The sequence below is a fragment of the Brachyistius frenatus genome, unplaced genomic scaffold, assembly GCF_029030835.1.
Source record: "Brachyistius frenatus isolate BFR_SWC_R1_liver_20210118 unplaced genomic scaffold, ASM2903083v1 Contig_104, whole genome shotgun sequence".
Taxonomy (NCBI): domain Eukaryota; kingdom Metazoa; phylum Chordata; class Actinopteri; family Embiotocidae; genus Brachyistius; species Brachyistius frenatus.
In genome coordinates this window covers 682501-697169 of record NW_027210703.1, presented here as the reverse complement: position 1 = coordinate 697169, position 14669 = coordinate 682501, and the positions used below count along the sequence as shown (strand labels likewise).

The window sequence follows — 14669 nt, the reverse complement described above, 5'->3', positions numbered from 1 at the left end:
AAGTGATACTTAACGCAAGAGTCCTTCCAACATGTGACAGTGATTAGATCAGGTTAACAAGATCAAGTTAATCTTTTAGCACAGTTTGTCCCACTTAAATGTGGTGCATGAACAAACATTTTAATGGTCGGATGTCAGCGAGCGTGCAGAGAATGGGTTGAAATTGAGTCATAACTTATTCAGTGTGACCCGAGTACAGCCTTTAGAGACCGTCTGGTTTGTACTTGAAACCATCCCACAATGAGACTATTGAGGGGGGAAAAAAAAGAAAAAAGTTTTTTTTTATTTGATTTGTTTTAGTCCTTCATTTTGGACGACTTGAGTTTAGGCGTCATTTTTAGATGATAAAGCATGAGCAGTAGTTTCTTCTTTTTTTTTTGTCTGTTTTCTATGGTTTGTTTTGATTGAGTTTTGGTCTCCCTATCAGTGGCGGTAGGAAATCCCCGTAATTTACCCAGAGCTCGCCAATTCTCGTATGTGACGGCACCAAGAAAAATGACAAAATGGTAAACAATTTAAGTTGTTTATGCAAAAATGATATATATATATATATATATATATATATATATATAAAAAAAAAAGCTACAGGCACTCGTGAAAAAGTACATTGCCATCCTGGTAGTTTGATCTGAGTAAGAGATCATTGAATTTGTAAGACTTTTCAGAACAAGACTGCACGGCAATTAATGGGGTTATGAAACAGGACTTCACTGTAACTGAAAGTCACGACAGTGACAAAGTATTTTATGATTCACGGCAACAAAAAAAAAAAATGGTGAGATAAGCAGTTCAAATTCGCACAAAGTAATCCAGCTGCTTGCGCACGCACGTTTCTCCGCCGCAGTTTCTTACCAGATGACACCGTGTTGTCTTGCGGCAAAAGTTGAGCTTGGTTCAACTTGTTTCTTTTTTGTCCGAGCATCAGTTTTGTGCCACAAGACGGAGATCATTCAGTTGAATGAATAATGACCACAGACCCGTGACATTATTAAAACTTGACTCATCACACACACACACACACACACACACACACACACACACACACACACACACACACACACACACACACACACTTCACCCCTTCCCCTGGCAGCACTGACACATGCCCGTTCACCCAAAAGTTTGTGGTTTTGCTTGGGTAGTAACGTAGAAGCACAGCACATGATTCATGTTTTTTGTTAGTTTTTTTTGCTGACCAAGTGCTGATCGCAGCCTCAGATGAGGGAAGAAGAAGGGGGTGTATAATTATCCTGCTGACAATGAGGTAATCTCTCCCACTTCTCCTGGAGTCATCCTCCAGCTGAAAGAAGCATTACCAAACAGTCCTATCTGTTCAAGAAGCGCCACGGCCTAAAAGCATGTGATCCGAAGATGCGTGACGCCGTGGCGAAATGGTAATCGGTCATATGACGTACGGGCGGCCGTACGCCGAGCTTCTCCAAATGACCACGCGAGCAAATGACTATCAGCAGCACTGTTGGGAGGTTGTTGTTTTTTTGTTTTTTTTGGGAACACAATGTCCCCCATTCATCTGTAGTTCAATGGCTTTTGAACCGCAGATTGTTTTGCGGAATGTCGGAGGCTACAGATGTCAACAAACAACCATCGGAGCTCAGCAAACATGCGGTTTCCCCAGACAAAAGGTGACGCCGGGGGCGGAGGGCGGGGTGGGGTGGGGGAGTCTGTAACCGACACTGACCATCTGACTCCCCCCCCCCCCCCCACGATGGCTTTTCCAGACGTAGCGGTATCACACCTCGGAGCGCCGAGGTCAAACGAGCCCGGGCCTGCCGCAGGTCGACCCCCGCGAAAAATACCAGAAGTCAGCGGAAAGAAGCCGCCGCCGCCACCGCTGTCGTAAAGTCACGATGCTTCTGGTGGGGTATTGGGGGGTGGGGGTGGGGGCGCAAAATGCACACAGGCCGTCACGGTTCACGCGAGTTCAGTCGCAAGAAAAAAAAAAAAAAAAAAGGAAAATGGTTGACCTATTTCTCAGCTGTTTGTCTCTCAGTTTCATTGTCTCTCAGTTCCCCCTTAACAACGGTCTCATCAACACAAGCACACAGTGTGTCAAAAGGTTGCATCGCTGCGTCTTGGTTATCTGCTGGCTTTAGACACACGAGTTCGGGATAATACGTTTCCTATGTTTGAACACCACGTGACGAAGAAAACACTCGTTACAGTTAGAAATCGGTTAAAAGCAGGACATTCGCGTGCAGAAGCGCAGTGACCTGCGAAATGCGAAACCTGCGGTTCGAACGCGGCTGATCTGGAATCGGGATTCATCAAAGCCACGATTTAAAGCGTAACGGAAACGTGCTCCAACTTGAAAAGTATTCGCATTTGGCCGCGAGGGTAGCAAAAGGATCAGGATCTGTTGTCGGAGACGTTGGTTTTGTTATGCGTCTCAATCTTACACAGACTTTTATTTGGACTCGTGTTTTTGGTTTCAGTTTCATTCTGATGGAATTGTTTTGAACGAGCGCACAAGCGAGGAGGGATTGTCTCCTCGATTCCCACCAACTCTGCTGGTGCACTTGCCAGTCTGAGGTCTCGGTAATGCACGTGGTGAAAAAGAGATATCACGTTTCTGTGAGAAGCATTTGGCTGTGATAATCAATACTCTTTCATTTCGTTACCAAGACTGGAAAAAAAAACCCGTATTCACTGCGTGTCGGGTTGTTTTTGGTGGTTTGATGATTTGCAGAGACGGAAGGAGCACTCGGACATTTTAACTTCTGAAAAGTAGCAGCACAACAATGAATAAAATGTTGAATTAAAAGTAAAAGTTCTGCGTTCAAAATCAAAAGTACACAAACACTTGTCCAAAAAAAAAAGTACTTAAAGCATCAAAAGTACCAATTTACAGTGTTATATTTATCGTTACGTTATAAATTATTGGAATATTGTTTTAATTTTGCATTTACGAGTGAGCAGCGTTTTTATGTTGTCATAGTGACGCCAACGTCAACACATGACGCCGCTCGGAGCAGTGCAGACATCACAATCCGATCACGTACTTTACATATAAATACACAACTGAAAAGTAACCAGCTATATTTTCCTCTGAAATGTTGCGGAGTGGAGGGGGGCAAAAAAAAAAAAAAAAAAAAGTGCACCTCTAAATTGTACTGCAGTAGTCCTCGAGTAAAAGTACTTGCTTGTACTCCACCACCGACTACATACGAATATGTTAAAGAGTTTCCGCCGCTTAAAGTACATCAACAAAAGGCTGCTCCTGCTTTATTAGATCATTTGGTATCCGATCTCTGGTGGACCGGCCCTGTGTGAATATGCGGTTTAAAGGGCGACGTCGTGCTCCCATGACTCACATTCCTCAGTAAACTGGTGTTGAAATGACCATAAACAAGGACGACTTCAAGTACAGTACAGGTTGTGCTGAAACAAGAGCGCGGTACTTTGCACTGGATGCCTGGAGGGAGGGGTGGGGGGGGGGGGATCTAGTTACTTCAGTGCAGATCTACACACAAGGGTTGAGAAACTATATCACAAAGGCACTGGGGGGGGGGAGGAGAAAAAAAAACCTCAAATAAAAAATAAAATGTTACATAATTGTCCGAGTTAAACTGTGGCTTTTAGTCTCCGCAGCGAAATAGGTCCTTTCTTTAGTCCCCTTTACAGTAAATTCAGAGTGAAAAGGTGGGTTTATTCTGGAATAAAAAGGAAGGAGGAAGAAAACCTAAAGAAGGAAGAAGAAAAAAAACATCGGTGCGGTAAGCCTGGATGGAAACTTGCCAGTTGAGGAGTGCCGTGTATACACTGCTGAAGGGCTCGCTATTTATTCTGAGGCCGAACATCCTGCTACTTACTTCCTTCCTGTCGCTAACAAGCTGGTAATATTATTATTTTTTTTTTTTTTTTTCGTGCAGAGAACATCCCCGCCCTCCTTTTCCAAGACAGAATGCTGGCTTTGTCCCCAAACTGATCTTTCCTCTGCGGGTAGAGCAAAACGTGGAAAGCCTCCAATGAGTTAATGCGAGGGTCGGCGAGCCTACGGTAGAGCACACGGTGTAGAGAGAGAGAGAGAGAGAGCGGTTGCGACAGCTTCTGCCTGAGCAAAGATACGACACGTAGCTGCACACACACACACACACACACACACACACACACACAGGGAACAGTCGGCGGTCATTACACCAGAAGAGGACCAACTCGGACGGATTGGCACGGGACGCATTTGGACGCGTCGGAAACTCTCGACTGTCGTTCCCGCAGCTCGATAAACGTCAACTTCTCCGTCCCTTTTTTTTAGCACCTTCGTCGTCACGGATAAACGCGAGAACGCGTAAACAATCGCCGTTTCAGACGTCGCGGCGCAACAGCGGCGGCGAACGGAAGCGTCGGTGAAACCCGTGACGGACCGGCCCAATCCGACTTTTTCATGGGGCGGAAACGTTTGATCGGATAATCAAGTTAGTCGGTTCAGTGAATTTCTTGAGGAAGAGGAAAAAAAAACAAACTTAGATCGGTCATTTATTGCAAAGGTTGTTATTTAAACTGGAAGGAAACACACACAAAAAAAAGTCACTCATTCTCTGGTTACAGCATCCATAAGCGTCATCTCGCCTTTTCATTTCGAGTCATTTCAGGTCTTTTTCCACTATTTTCGGATGCATGTAGATCAAACCGTTAACCAGGTAATCAGTGGAAATAGTCATACTGCACATAAGAATAATAATAATCTTTATTTGTACAGCACTTTTCTAATCTTCAGTTACAAAGTGCTTCACATAAAATAAGCCATTAAAACAAAACAACAAGTGAATTCTAACAAGTCTTAACAACACGACGATCGTATTAAACAACCATCAAAAGAAATTAAAACGGGGTATAAAAGAAGTCAAATCAGCAAAAGGCTTTCCGATAAAAGCATGCTCGAAGAATAGACTGGTAATATTTCGTTTTGAAGCTCGTACGCACTTCATCGTTTTTAAGCTATTAAGTGTCATTTGAGCAATATGACTTGAGGGTTTGAAAGTAATGACTATTTTTTTTTTTTTTTTTAAGTGTCATCTCTCATCCTGCGATATGTTGACTTAGATTGCGTTATGTAAAAAAAAATCTGCAACAGATGTTTATTTTGTTTACGTTTTTATGGATACCGTTACGTCGAAAATACAGAATTACATCGATCTAATACAGCAACACCAGCTGCGGAAAGTTGTCCCTCCAGTAAAGTGTATCGTCTAGATTTTTCATGAAGTTGTGGTAGCTGGCGGTACACGGTCATCCGACTCGGTGGCATAGTATTTTATCCATAAATAATATCCTTTGCATGAAATTCTCAGGTAAAAACGGCAAAAGAGGAAGTTTGTGGTTCTGGGAAATCTTGAATCCCCGACCTGCTCAGTTGCTCCCTTTGAAACCAAATATCCTGTTTTACTGGTGATTTGCATCTCTTTGCATACTGGACCATCATGGAGTCAACCTATTTATACCATCACAAACAGAGTATATATATATATATATATATTTACATATCACGATTACAGAGAAGGAACATGGAGCAACTACAAAACGGGGCAAAAATGTTAACGTGAAAGAATAGAAAAATGCAATTTTTGAAGAACTTTTTAAGCAGAAGAAGGAAAAAAAATAAAAATAAATAAATACATGAAAATAGTTTGAACACACAGACTGAACAAAGAAAAGATCCTCCGAGGTCATCAAACTCCAGGCTGCGGCGAGAACCGACAGCCCGCTCGTCGCAACCGCCGACGGAGCCGTCCACTAATACATGCAGTCGGTCACCGGTCGAAGAATAAAGTTTCAAAGGGACGTGATGACTCCGCTCCGAAGGGAACACGACACATCGGATCGAGTTTGACCCGCGATGAGCGTCGACTCGCCGAGAAGCGAAGCTTAAATGTTCGGGAGTTCAGACTGATGAATGGCAGCCGTCTGACCCCCCCCCTCCCCCCTCCCCGATTATTTTTGGACGTCTGTTTGAAGCTTTTCTTCTTCACTGACGGCGCGTAAACAGCATTGTACACCGGCAGCGAGATCAAAAAAGCTTTTTTGGCAGACCTCGGTGTGACCGAACACGAGGGAACGCCCGATAAGCGGGCAGAAAAGAAAAGAAACGTTCGCGCCGATTTTTCAGATAGAGAATAAAGATGAGAGTGGAGCAAGCGCCGACCGACAGCGACGTCACCCGTCGGATTTTGGCCTCCCCCCCCCCCCACCTCGCTCGTCCCGAGGCGGAAGCGACCATATTTGGACGAGCTGGGGAAGGGGGAGCCAGCGGGGGATTTGACTCCATCTGATTGGAAGCCAGACTGTACTGCGTCCCGCCCACCGATGGCCGTAACCTGACTGGCACCGGAGCCCTGTCAATCAAACAGATAGGCGTTGCATGTTTTTCACCCCCCCTCTTCCCCCCCCGCAGGGTGACAGCAGCACGGATCGACTTGTTTGACCTCCCCCGATGTTGCCACCGGTCAATAGGCCGTCGTGGCCCGGCACCGCACCGAGCTTATCTGTTCAAAATGCCGCTTCGGCGCCGTCGAAAGGACAAAACGACCGAACGCGTCGGCTCCGCTTCCAAACGAGATTAAAAACAGGAGAACGTGTTGACGTTCATTTGCAGATAACTGTCGGGAGCGAACGGAGGGCTTGTGTGCAATTCAAAATAGTCGCCACAACAAGGAACCGGGTGTTTTTTTGTTTTTTTTTAGGGCTTCTTAAAATCGGAGAGACTGCACATTTCTGCTTTTTTGTTTTTTGTTGTTGTTGCACAAACTGTTATGTATACGGCCGCCGGCGCTGGGCAGCTGTTTCCAGGAAAGGAAAAAAAAAAAAAGTTTCTTTGTAAACTGGAAATGGTGGTTTCTACTTCCAGTGAATCGAGGTGTTAGGGGAGATAAAGAGTGAGGATCCCCCCCCCCCCCCCCCCCCCCACCCCACCTCAAGCCTAAAGACATACGTCAAAGGGGGAAGAAACATAAACACCAGACAGTTTAGTCTACCAGTGAATGACAAGCGAGTCTGGAACGACAAAATAGACACTAAAGACAGAGGATCAATGCTTATTTATACCGCTGCCCTGAGACACATTTAGACATGTTTTGCTCAAAGGCCCTTCTGCCGATAGAAGGAAAGACTTTGTACTCGGCACAACGTCAACATGTTCTCCATATTCAAAGCAGCAGAGAGCGCAGACTGGAGATGTAATTAGAGACTCCTCCTGAAGCTCAAAGAAAGACGACGAGTCTTTAATTCTCTGCAAGTGAAGCAGATCTCGGGTGATATTCGAGGCCTGTTTTTGTTTTCTTTTTAAATAAAGCGAACCGATCCCGTTCCCCTTTTCTTTTTTTTTTTTTTGCACGGTGTCGCCCCGAGCTGCGAAAAAAAAAAACTTCGCCTATCTTTGCATCGCAGGGTTCACAGTTCTCAGTATTCGCAGCTTCTAACGAGTAACTGCAGCCCGAGCGCTCCTGCTAAAGATTAACTTCTACGTCAGCCTACTTCCCAGAAACTGTTGCTTTTTTTAAAATCGGGGGGGGGCGGGCTGTTGCTACGGGGAAGTGGAGAGGCGAGAGGCTCGCAACCAATACCCTGACGGCTCGGATAGTCTGACAGGCTGTTCCTCAAAGCTCAAGTTACCGAAATGCAAAAAGAACCCGTTTTGCGTGGGCGGCTTCTGCACGGAGAAACAATGAGCGATGAAATGGGTTTATTTCGTTCTGGAACTTATCTCAACTGTTGTTGTTTTGTTTTTTTTGGAGGGGGGGGGTTCTTTTAAGAGGTTTTCTGTAGAATTTGCAAAAAATGTTGATAAAAGACAGAAAGCTCAGAGTCCCATAAACTTGCAGACTCACTACTTTTCCTTCAAGTCCAAAGGAATTCAAAGTTTATGAATTGTTAATGGCCCCGAGTCTCGAGTTGTCTGAGCACAGCCGAGACACTTTAAGCCCCGAAGGATTTTCTGTTTTGTTTCCTTCTGGGCCGGGCAGTTCCTTAAGAAACAATCCCAGCTGGGTATGATGATCAATACTTTCTTCCGCAGTGTCGCGAATGTTAAATATGTGCGTAGACAAACCACACCTTAAAAAAAAACAATCCCACGAAAGGAATGCCTTCACCTGCCGATGAGTCTCTACAAGCTCTCCAGTTTACAGCTGCGCTGCTCCGTTGGTTGCAGAAGCTGCACTATTGCAAGTTTGTTCACCCACAACAACAACAGCTGGAAGATGTGAAAGCTGCAGTAAATAAATAAATAAATTTAAAAAAAAAAAACCCCACCAATTCTCATTAGCAGGCTACTTTTCTTGAAACTATGTCGGCAACATTTTTGCTCCATCAGATAACCGACCATGAAACCGAGGTCCGCCCCGATGTCTCAATTATGTGGCGCGTTGGCTCTTTCGCCGCAATCGTTTCATTTTCAATTTGAAGTGCATCGTTTAGGCCCGAGAATAAAGATATTTTGTCTTTGTAGACCGTCCCAAGTTATTCCAGTATTCCCTAATTAAGTTTTGCTCACTCGGATTTTGTTAAAAGTTGACTTTGACGCGCCTAAAGAGTCTGTAAGTTCGGTTAAACTATGACACCATTCAGCTCTAATGTGCATATCTTAAACCTGCTATGGATGGATCTAAAAGTCCACACGCAGACACTTCCATTATATCGAGTTGAAATCTTTTTTTTTTTTTTTTTTTTTTGCAGTAATATTTAAAAAGTAGAAGTGAAAATAGGGCCAATACATACACACTTGAATAACACACTGCTCTAATAACCTGGTTTTAAACATCAAGGTTGTTCAAAGACTTTGCATATTCAGCCCCCAGACACCGCAGTGCTGTCTGTTTTCTGCACCCCCCACCCCACTTGTGGATGGTGCAAACTGCTCTATGAAATTGCCTCAGCCTCAGTTCCCCATTGTGTTACAGGCAGTTCTTCTTCACAATGAACTGTACGGGGTGGAGGAGGGAGGGAGGGAAAGGGGAGGAGGGGGGAGGGGGGGGCGAACGTCATTAGCTGCAGGAGAGGACTGAGGGAGGCCTACTGTGGATCATCACCATGGAGAGGCCCCTACTCTATTTCCTCCCAAGACCTTGATGAGTGCCGTGTTTGTTCTGTAACCCGAGACAACGGGAGGATCTGAACAAACAAGGGCGAAGCCACACATCATCACCAAGGATTCCCCGACTCCAGTCCCGACATAGACCCGATGTTTTAGATTACAGTAAGTGCAGAAATATTATTGTATCACATCCCCCCCCCACCCCCCCGAGATTCATAATTTAAGCAAGACAGCACAACAGGGTTGAACTACGGTCCTGGTGGACTCTAGAAACCTTCTGGACTTACAAACATGTCAACTATGCATGTGATTCTGTATGGAAGCTTGAAACGCATGCCCAAAGTAGGAACAATAAACATTAAAAAAAAAAAACATTTTTTTAAATCACCGAATCAAGTATGCCGTCTTTCATCAAGTCACCAGTTTCTAGGCAGCTAAGAGACGTGCCGACCCAGGAAGCAGACGACTGTTGTGCAATTTTTAGAGGATGTTATGAACTGTTTTTGCCCCACTTACACCGCCTAGCTGGTGCATTCAGTTGTCGTGCACCAGCTCTTTTGCAGATATCGACACGCTGCTCGCTGCAACCCGCAAAACTGCGGATGCAGCTGAGCGCTCGGTGCGATTGGAGGTGTTGCCAGAGTTGCATCAAATTTCTAGGAAACAGCAGCCATCGCGCCATCTTTGGGTTGCGGTTCGAATAAACATCAAAGGTTAAACTGGAGGTGTCAAACTTAATTTAGCACACGACTTCATTTCGAAAGAACCGGTGCGAGTGTAAGATGTAACCCCTTCTCTTGCTTTTTGCAAAATTCCCTTGGCAAAAAAGAAAGTACCAAAAAAGGTCAAACCGTGTGTGATAAAAAAGCTCTTTTTATTCTTCTATACAGCTTAGCTTCCTGGATCTGTACTCATTGTCCGTTTTCAAACGTCCTCGCCGAGTGACTGCCAGCTTTGGTGGAGTCAATCACTTGCATGCAATTTGCATCTTCCCAACACACAGTCCTTGTTGCTTTTTCCCCCCCAACAGACTCAAACTGTCCAGTATCCTGTGTAGCCAAAAGTCCAGCATGTGGGTGGTCTCGTCCCCTTGTGCAGATCCAACAGTTTCAAAACAAGGAAGTTCAGCTACACTCATGCAAATCCGCCCCATCTGTCCCTCGCCTGATTGGGACGTTCATACAAAAAAAAAAAAGGAGGCTCCCCAGGTTTTGAATGGGTTGTATGGAAATGGGCTTCATGGCTGCACCACAAAAAAAAAAATTAAAAAAAATGCAGCTTTCCCTTCCTGCTTTAGCCTGGGACTTACAAACCATTACCACCAGAGAATAGTTAACAATCAAGAAGAAAGATATAGCAAACAAAAGTCAGGTCATCTTGCTTTCCCCATAACCATTTTAATTTTGCATAGATACATTTTTGACATTTTTTAGAAAAATAAATTTATTTTTGTAAATTAAATAAAACCTAATTGTCCATTTCTTTGTTTTGTGAGGAAAACCTGTACTTATTTTGTCGTTGGATTTTGGGAGGAGAGGGGGGCAGGACAAGCTCAAAAGGAAGTACTTGTCTTCAGAAGTCCAACATGTTTCCAGAAATAAGTCTCTCGAGTGTCCCAACAAATTCACCTGATCAGCAGGGCCAGTGTTGCCCCAATACCAGCAAATCCAGCAAAGGCCATGAGCGTGTTCCTGACCGTCGCCTCGGGGTCTGCTACTCTGAAGAACTCCACAAAGCCATCCTAAAAAAAAAAAAAAAAATGAAATAAAAACAACCCCACATTAGATGGATGGAGGTCTGCGGGTGACGTTAAAAGGGACACGGGTCACTGTTGCTCAACGTGAGGGGTTACGCAACAAGGATTTTTTTTTTTTTTCTGGTACATCCGGTCTTTCAAACATTAGTCATAACTCACCCAGGAGTTGTTTTTGACCAGCCAGTCCCGCTGGTTGGTCAGCAGGTATGTGGAAATCTCCTGACACACCAGCTCCACGCAGTTCTCCCTGTTTCTGTCCTTCTGGTACTGACACACCACCGCCCCGAAGGCCACCAGGCTGGCGATGCGACCCCAGTTGGTGGTCCCGTCCGCGAACAGGTTCTTGGCTACCGCCGTGACAAACGTCACGTCGTCCCCTCTGTCATCCAGTGACAGTTTGTTGACCATCCCTAAACAAAAACAAACAAAAAAATTAAAGAAAAGCCATAAATCCATCTAAATAAAAAAAGAAGAAAAAAAAGGGTGCATTTGTGCAGCTAAATTTACAACTCACTTCCTCTGAAACGAGATATAACTGCAGAGTTCAATTTGACTCGAGTATCGTTTCCCTTGTCGGATTAAAATGGCTCCGACAGGTTTAAAAAAAAAAAAAAAAAATTAAATAAAAAAAAAACAGTAGTTCCAAACAATTCACCATGTTAAAAAAAAAAAAAATAGATAATAGGAAATAAAAAAATTACATTAAAAAAAAAAAGAAAAAAAAAAAAGCTTTGTGTAAAATCGACCTACCGTTGTATGCGAGTCTGTGTTTCTCCAAAACGTCCTCCACGACTCTTTTCATCGTAGATAGTGATTTGCTCTGGTTCCACTGCGGTTTCGAAAGTCCAGTAAAGTCTTTGAGGAACCGGAGAATGAGTTGCCTCGTGTCATGATCCAGGACCTCGTCCCCCGCCGAGAAACCCGAGACGTCGGTCCCGCTGTCCATCTCCAGCTCCGGAGTGCCCGGTAGCGAGGACTCGTCGACGCCGCCGCTGCCCTCCCGCGGGCCCTTCGCCGCGTACCCGTTCGTCGCGGTCACCCCGAGGTTCTTCGGCCGTTTCGGGACGTCGCCGGACCCGACGTTGGCGTTGCGGGAGTCTATAGAGGAGCCTCTCGATCCGTAGCGCATCGATCCGTTCGTGACTCCATTTTGAGGAAGAATTAAACAGCCCACGAGGGCGGCCCGTTTCGTCGGCGGAATAATGTTCATTCCGATTTATTATTTACCTTTTGAAATGTACGCTTAGTTTTCTTACGATTAAAAGCGTACGTTGGATATATATATATATATATAAAAAAAAAAAAAAATTTGATGCTAGCACGGATGAAGCCCCCCCCAAAAAGAAAAGCTAGCCGTTGTAACCTAACGTTTACTCGTACTACATGGTGGGGAAGCCGAGTGCTAGTGACGCTCCTGCCGCGCTGCGCTCCCCTTTTTATAGCGCGCCGCGATGACGTGTCAAGACGCACTTCCGCTTTCTTCCCTGCGCTTTCAAACTGCTTTGTTTATCGTCTCTTTTTGTTTTACAGAATAAATAATAATAATAATAAAAAAAAACGCATTTAAATGCTCGAATTTAGTTTAATTCAGAGGCCCGAAAATAGGAATTAGGAGAGAGTCAAACATTCAGAGTGAACTTGTGAGTTACTGTGTTTTTCCATGACATAAAAAAATAAATAAAAATGATGTGGGAGTGATGAGGCATTGCTTTAAACACTCCACAGCATTAATCAAAATATAATACCATCAACGAGACTATTGTTAGAAGACAACAATGGTGATAAGTAAAGGGTAATCTACCAATAAACAATAAAAGCTGTATTTTTTTTATCCAATAAGTACAGTTGAAAGGCAAAGATTTAAGAGTTTCAGAACAGCGTGGGTCTTTCCATCCCAGCCTGCGATACCAAAAAAAAATTCAGTGATTCATCGCCAAACAATTTCAACGTTATGTTACGTTACAAATAGTCACAACTTCCTGTCCCCAACCCCTTTCACGTTACAAATGATTGTGCTTCCCCCTGGTGGCCGCAAAGGAGCAGTTACCCACGAGATTCAGCGTGTGTACTCCCCCCCCCCCCCCCCCCCCCCCCCCCCCCCCCCCCCCCCCCAAGACACATCAGCTGACCCAGCAGCAAAGGAAAAACAACAAAGTCTTATTAATGTAAAAGTTTATTTCAAATACTGACAAAAATCCTCCGACCTACTCCGACACAACTGGAACATTCCAAGTACCGCTGTACTTTCTGAAGTCTTAAAATCATTCCCGTGTACTCCAGTTATCTTCTTTATCATGTAAACCCTTTTGTTTTGTTTTTTTTTTTTTTTTCCCTTGGAAGCAAGGGTGCCTCTGATTTCCCTGCAGTTATCTTGGGCCAAGATGAAATATAATAATTATGCAATAAGAGAACACAGGGAAAAAAAAAAAAAAAGACAAAACAATTACTTGTCAAACAAGAAAAACAGATAAAAGGTAAAAGCAGCACAAAAAGTTACTTCAGAGCACACAGCCTGTCGTTTTCTTTATACATTCTGGCACGTATTTTAATCAAAGCTGAACGAGAGACACCCCTGCGTGTCGGGGTTGTTGAGACATACCCTGCGATTTCCTCCCGTTGAAACTGCTCCGTGCAAAAGCCAAACATCAAGTAGCGTTCGAGAACCCCTGTCCGCCCCGTTGTAGGATATTCAACCCCATTTCTTTTTTAGCAGTCTTTAAAAGCAGGAAAACAAAAACAAACAAAAAACAAAACAAAAAAATGTGTTGGGCTTTTTTTTAAACACAATATGAAGCTATATTGTCTGTTCTTGTCAATCAAAGTGGCGTGAAGCGTTTTTAGACTTTATTTTTTTTGTAAGTTCTGGCGAGACCAAAAGTTGGATGAGATCCAACCGAACTCAGAAACTGAGTGTGTGTGTGTGTGTGTGTGGGGGGGGGGGGGGGTGAGACTGGTAGACGGTAGAATCAAGAGGACAGGTGTTCTTTACAGGGTTATCATCTCTTCGATTTGTCTTTTTGACTGAATCAGCAGCATTTACACATATGTTCATATGATACATAGATTCACGTAGCCTCCGCGATACACTACGATACAGCAGAAGGAGTAGTCGTGTCGAAACTGAAAGGGGAGAGGACCCATTGAATCCGAAAGAGCTCAGGCGATGAAAGGGTGAAAAGCGGGCGGGGAGGGGGGGGGGGGAAACGACGACGGAGAGAAGAAAAAGAAAAAAGAAAACGAAACAAAACAAAACAAATTCCTGTCGGAAGTCTATTTACAACAGCTGGAACAAGCAGCGCATTCATACAACACCGTAAACGAGCAAAGATACACGTACACGTCGCTTCTCTTTCGCCCGACTGCAAATTTGACACGTTTTTGTTGTTGTTGTTGTTGTTTTTTTCTTTTTTTTAAAGTCTCGATGCAAAACAAAAAAAAACAACAAGTGAGGTTGAGGATGTGATGGTTGCATGCGCCTCCCTCCTCCCTCCCCTTCCCTCCCTCCCTCCCTCCCCCCACCCCCGTCACCTAAGCCTACGTCGGTGGAGTGTGCGTTTCATGTGAAGGTTTCCCTGAAGTAGTAAAAACGCGCCGATTCTCGGCCGAGCGCCGGCGTCCGGTTCGGATTTCCTCGAATGCGTGAGAGGGCGCACATTCAAAGGCCGGAGATGTCTTTGTTTTTGTTTGTTTTTTTTGGTGATCGCTCCGTTGACCTGTTTTTCTTCTTCTTTTTTTTTTTTTTTTCTTAAAGGAGGTTTGAACCATAGTAACAGGTGGGACATGCACATTACTTTGCCCCCCTCCCTCCCCAACCCCCTCTGCCTCCGCCCCGTGTGTTATAAAATCGGGTCTCGCCCTGCTCTGCCA

The 14669-nt window shown here is 44.5% G+C and overlaps 3 protein-coding genes across 3 annotated transcripts in view; all 3 read right to left on the bottom strand.

Annotated features, from left to right (window-relative positions):
• The window catches only part of ctsk (cathepsin K), a 135900-nt gene that overhangs the window by 28638 nt on the left and 92593 nt on the right, over positions 1–14669 (bottom strand). The window lies entirely within an intron of this gene.
• Positions 1–14669, bottom strand: part of lysmd1 (LysM, putative peptidoglycan-binding, domain containing 1) — a 112482-nt gene that overhangs the window by 58966 nt on the left and 38847 nt on the right. The gene's annotated exons all lie outside the window — the stretch shown is intronic.
• mcl1b (MCL1 apoptosis regulator, BCL2 family member b) lies at positions 9902–12103 on the bottom strand. Its single transcript, XM_069711917.1, has 3 exons — positions 11553–12103; positions 10962–11212; positions 9902–10787 (listed from the first exon to the last, which is right to left on the bottom strand). The coding sequence occupies exons 1-3, from the start codon at positions 12010–12012 to the stop codon at positions 10671–10673; spliced, it is 828 nt and encodes a 275-aa protein (XP_069568018.1). The 5' UTR covers positions 12013–12103; the 3' UTR covers positions 9902–10670.

Excerpts from the sequence above, each read along its gene's own strand:
- mcl1b (XM_069711917.1), bottom strand. The coding sequence starts at position 12,012 with ATGAACATTATTCCGCCGACGAAACGGGCCGCCCTCGTGGGCTGTTTA. Across the intron at positions 11,213-11,552 it reads ACACAGACTCGCATACAACG|GGATGGTCAACAAACTGTCA; the intron begins GTAGGTCGATTT and ends GTTTTTGTTTAG. Across the intron at positions 10,788-10,961 it reads TGGTCAAAAACAACTCCTGG|GATGGCTTTGTGGAGTTCTT; the intron begins GTGAGTTATGAC and ends TTTTTTTTTTAG.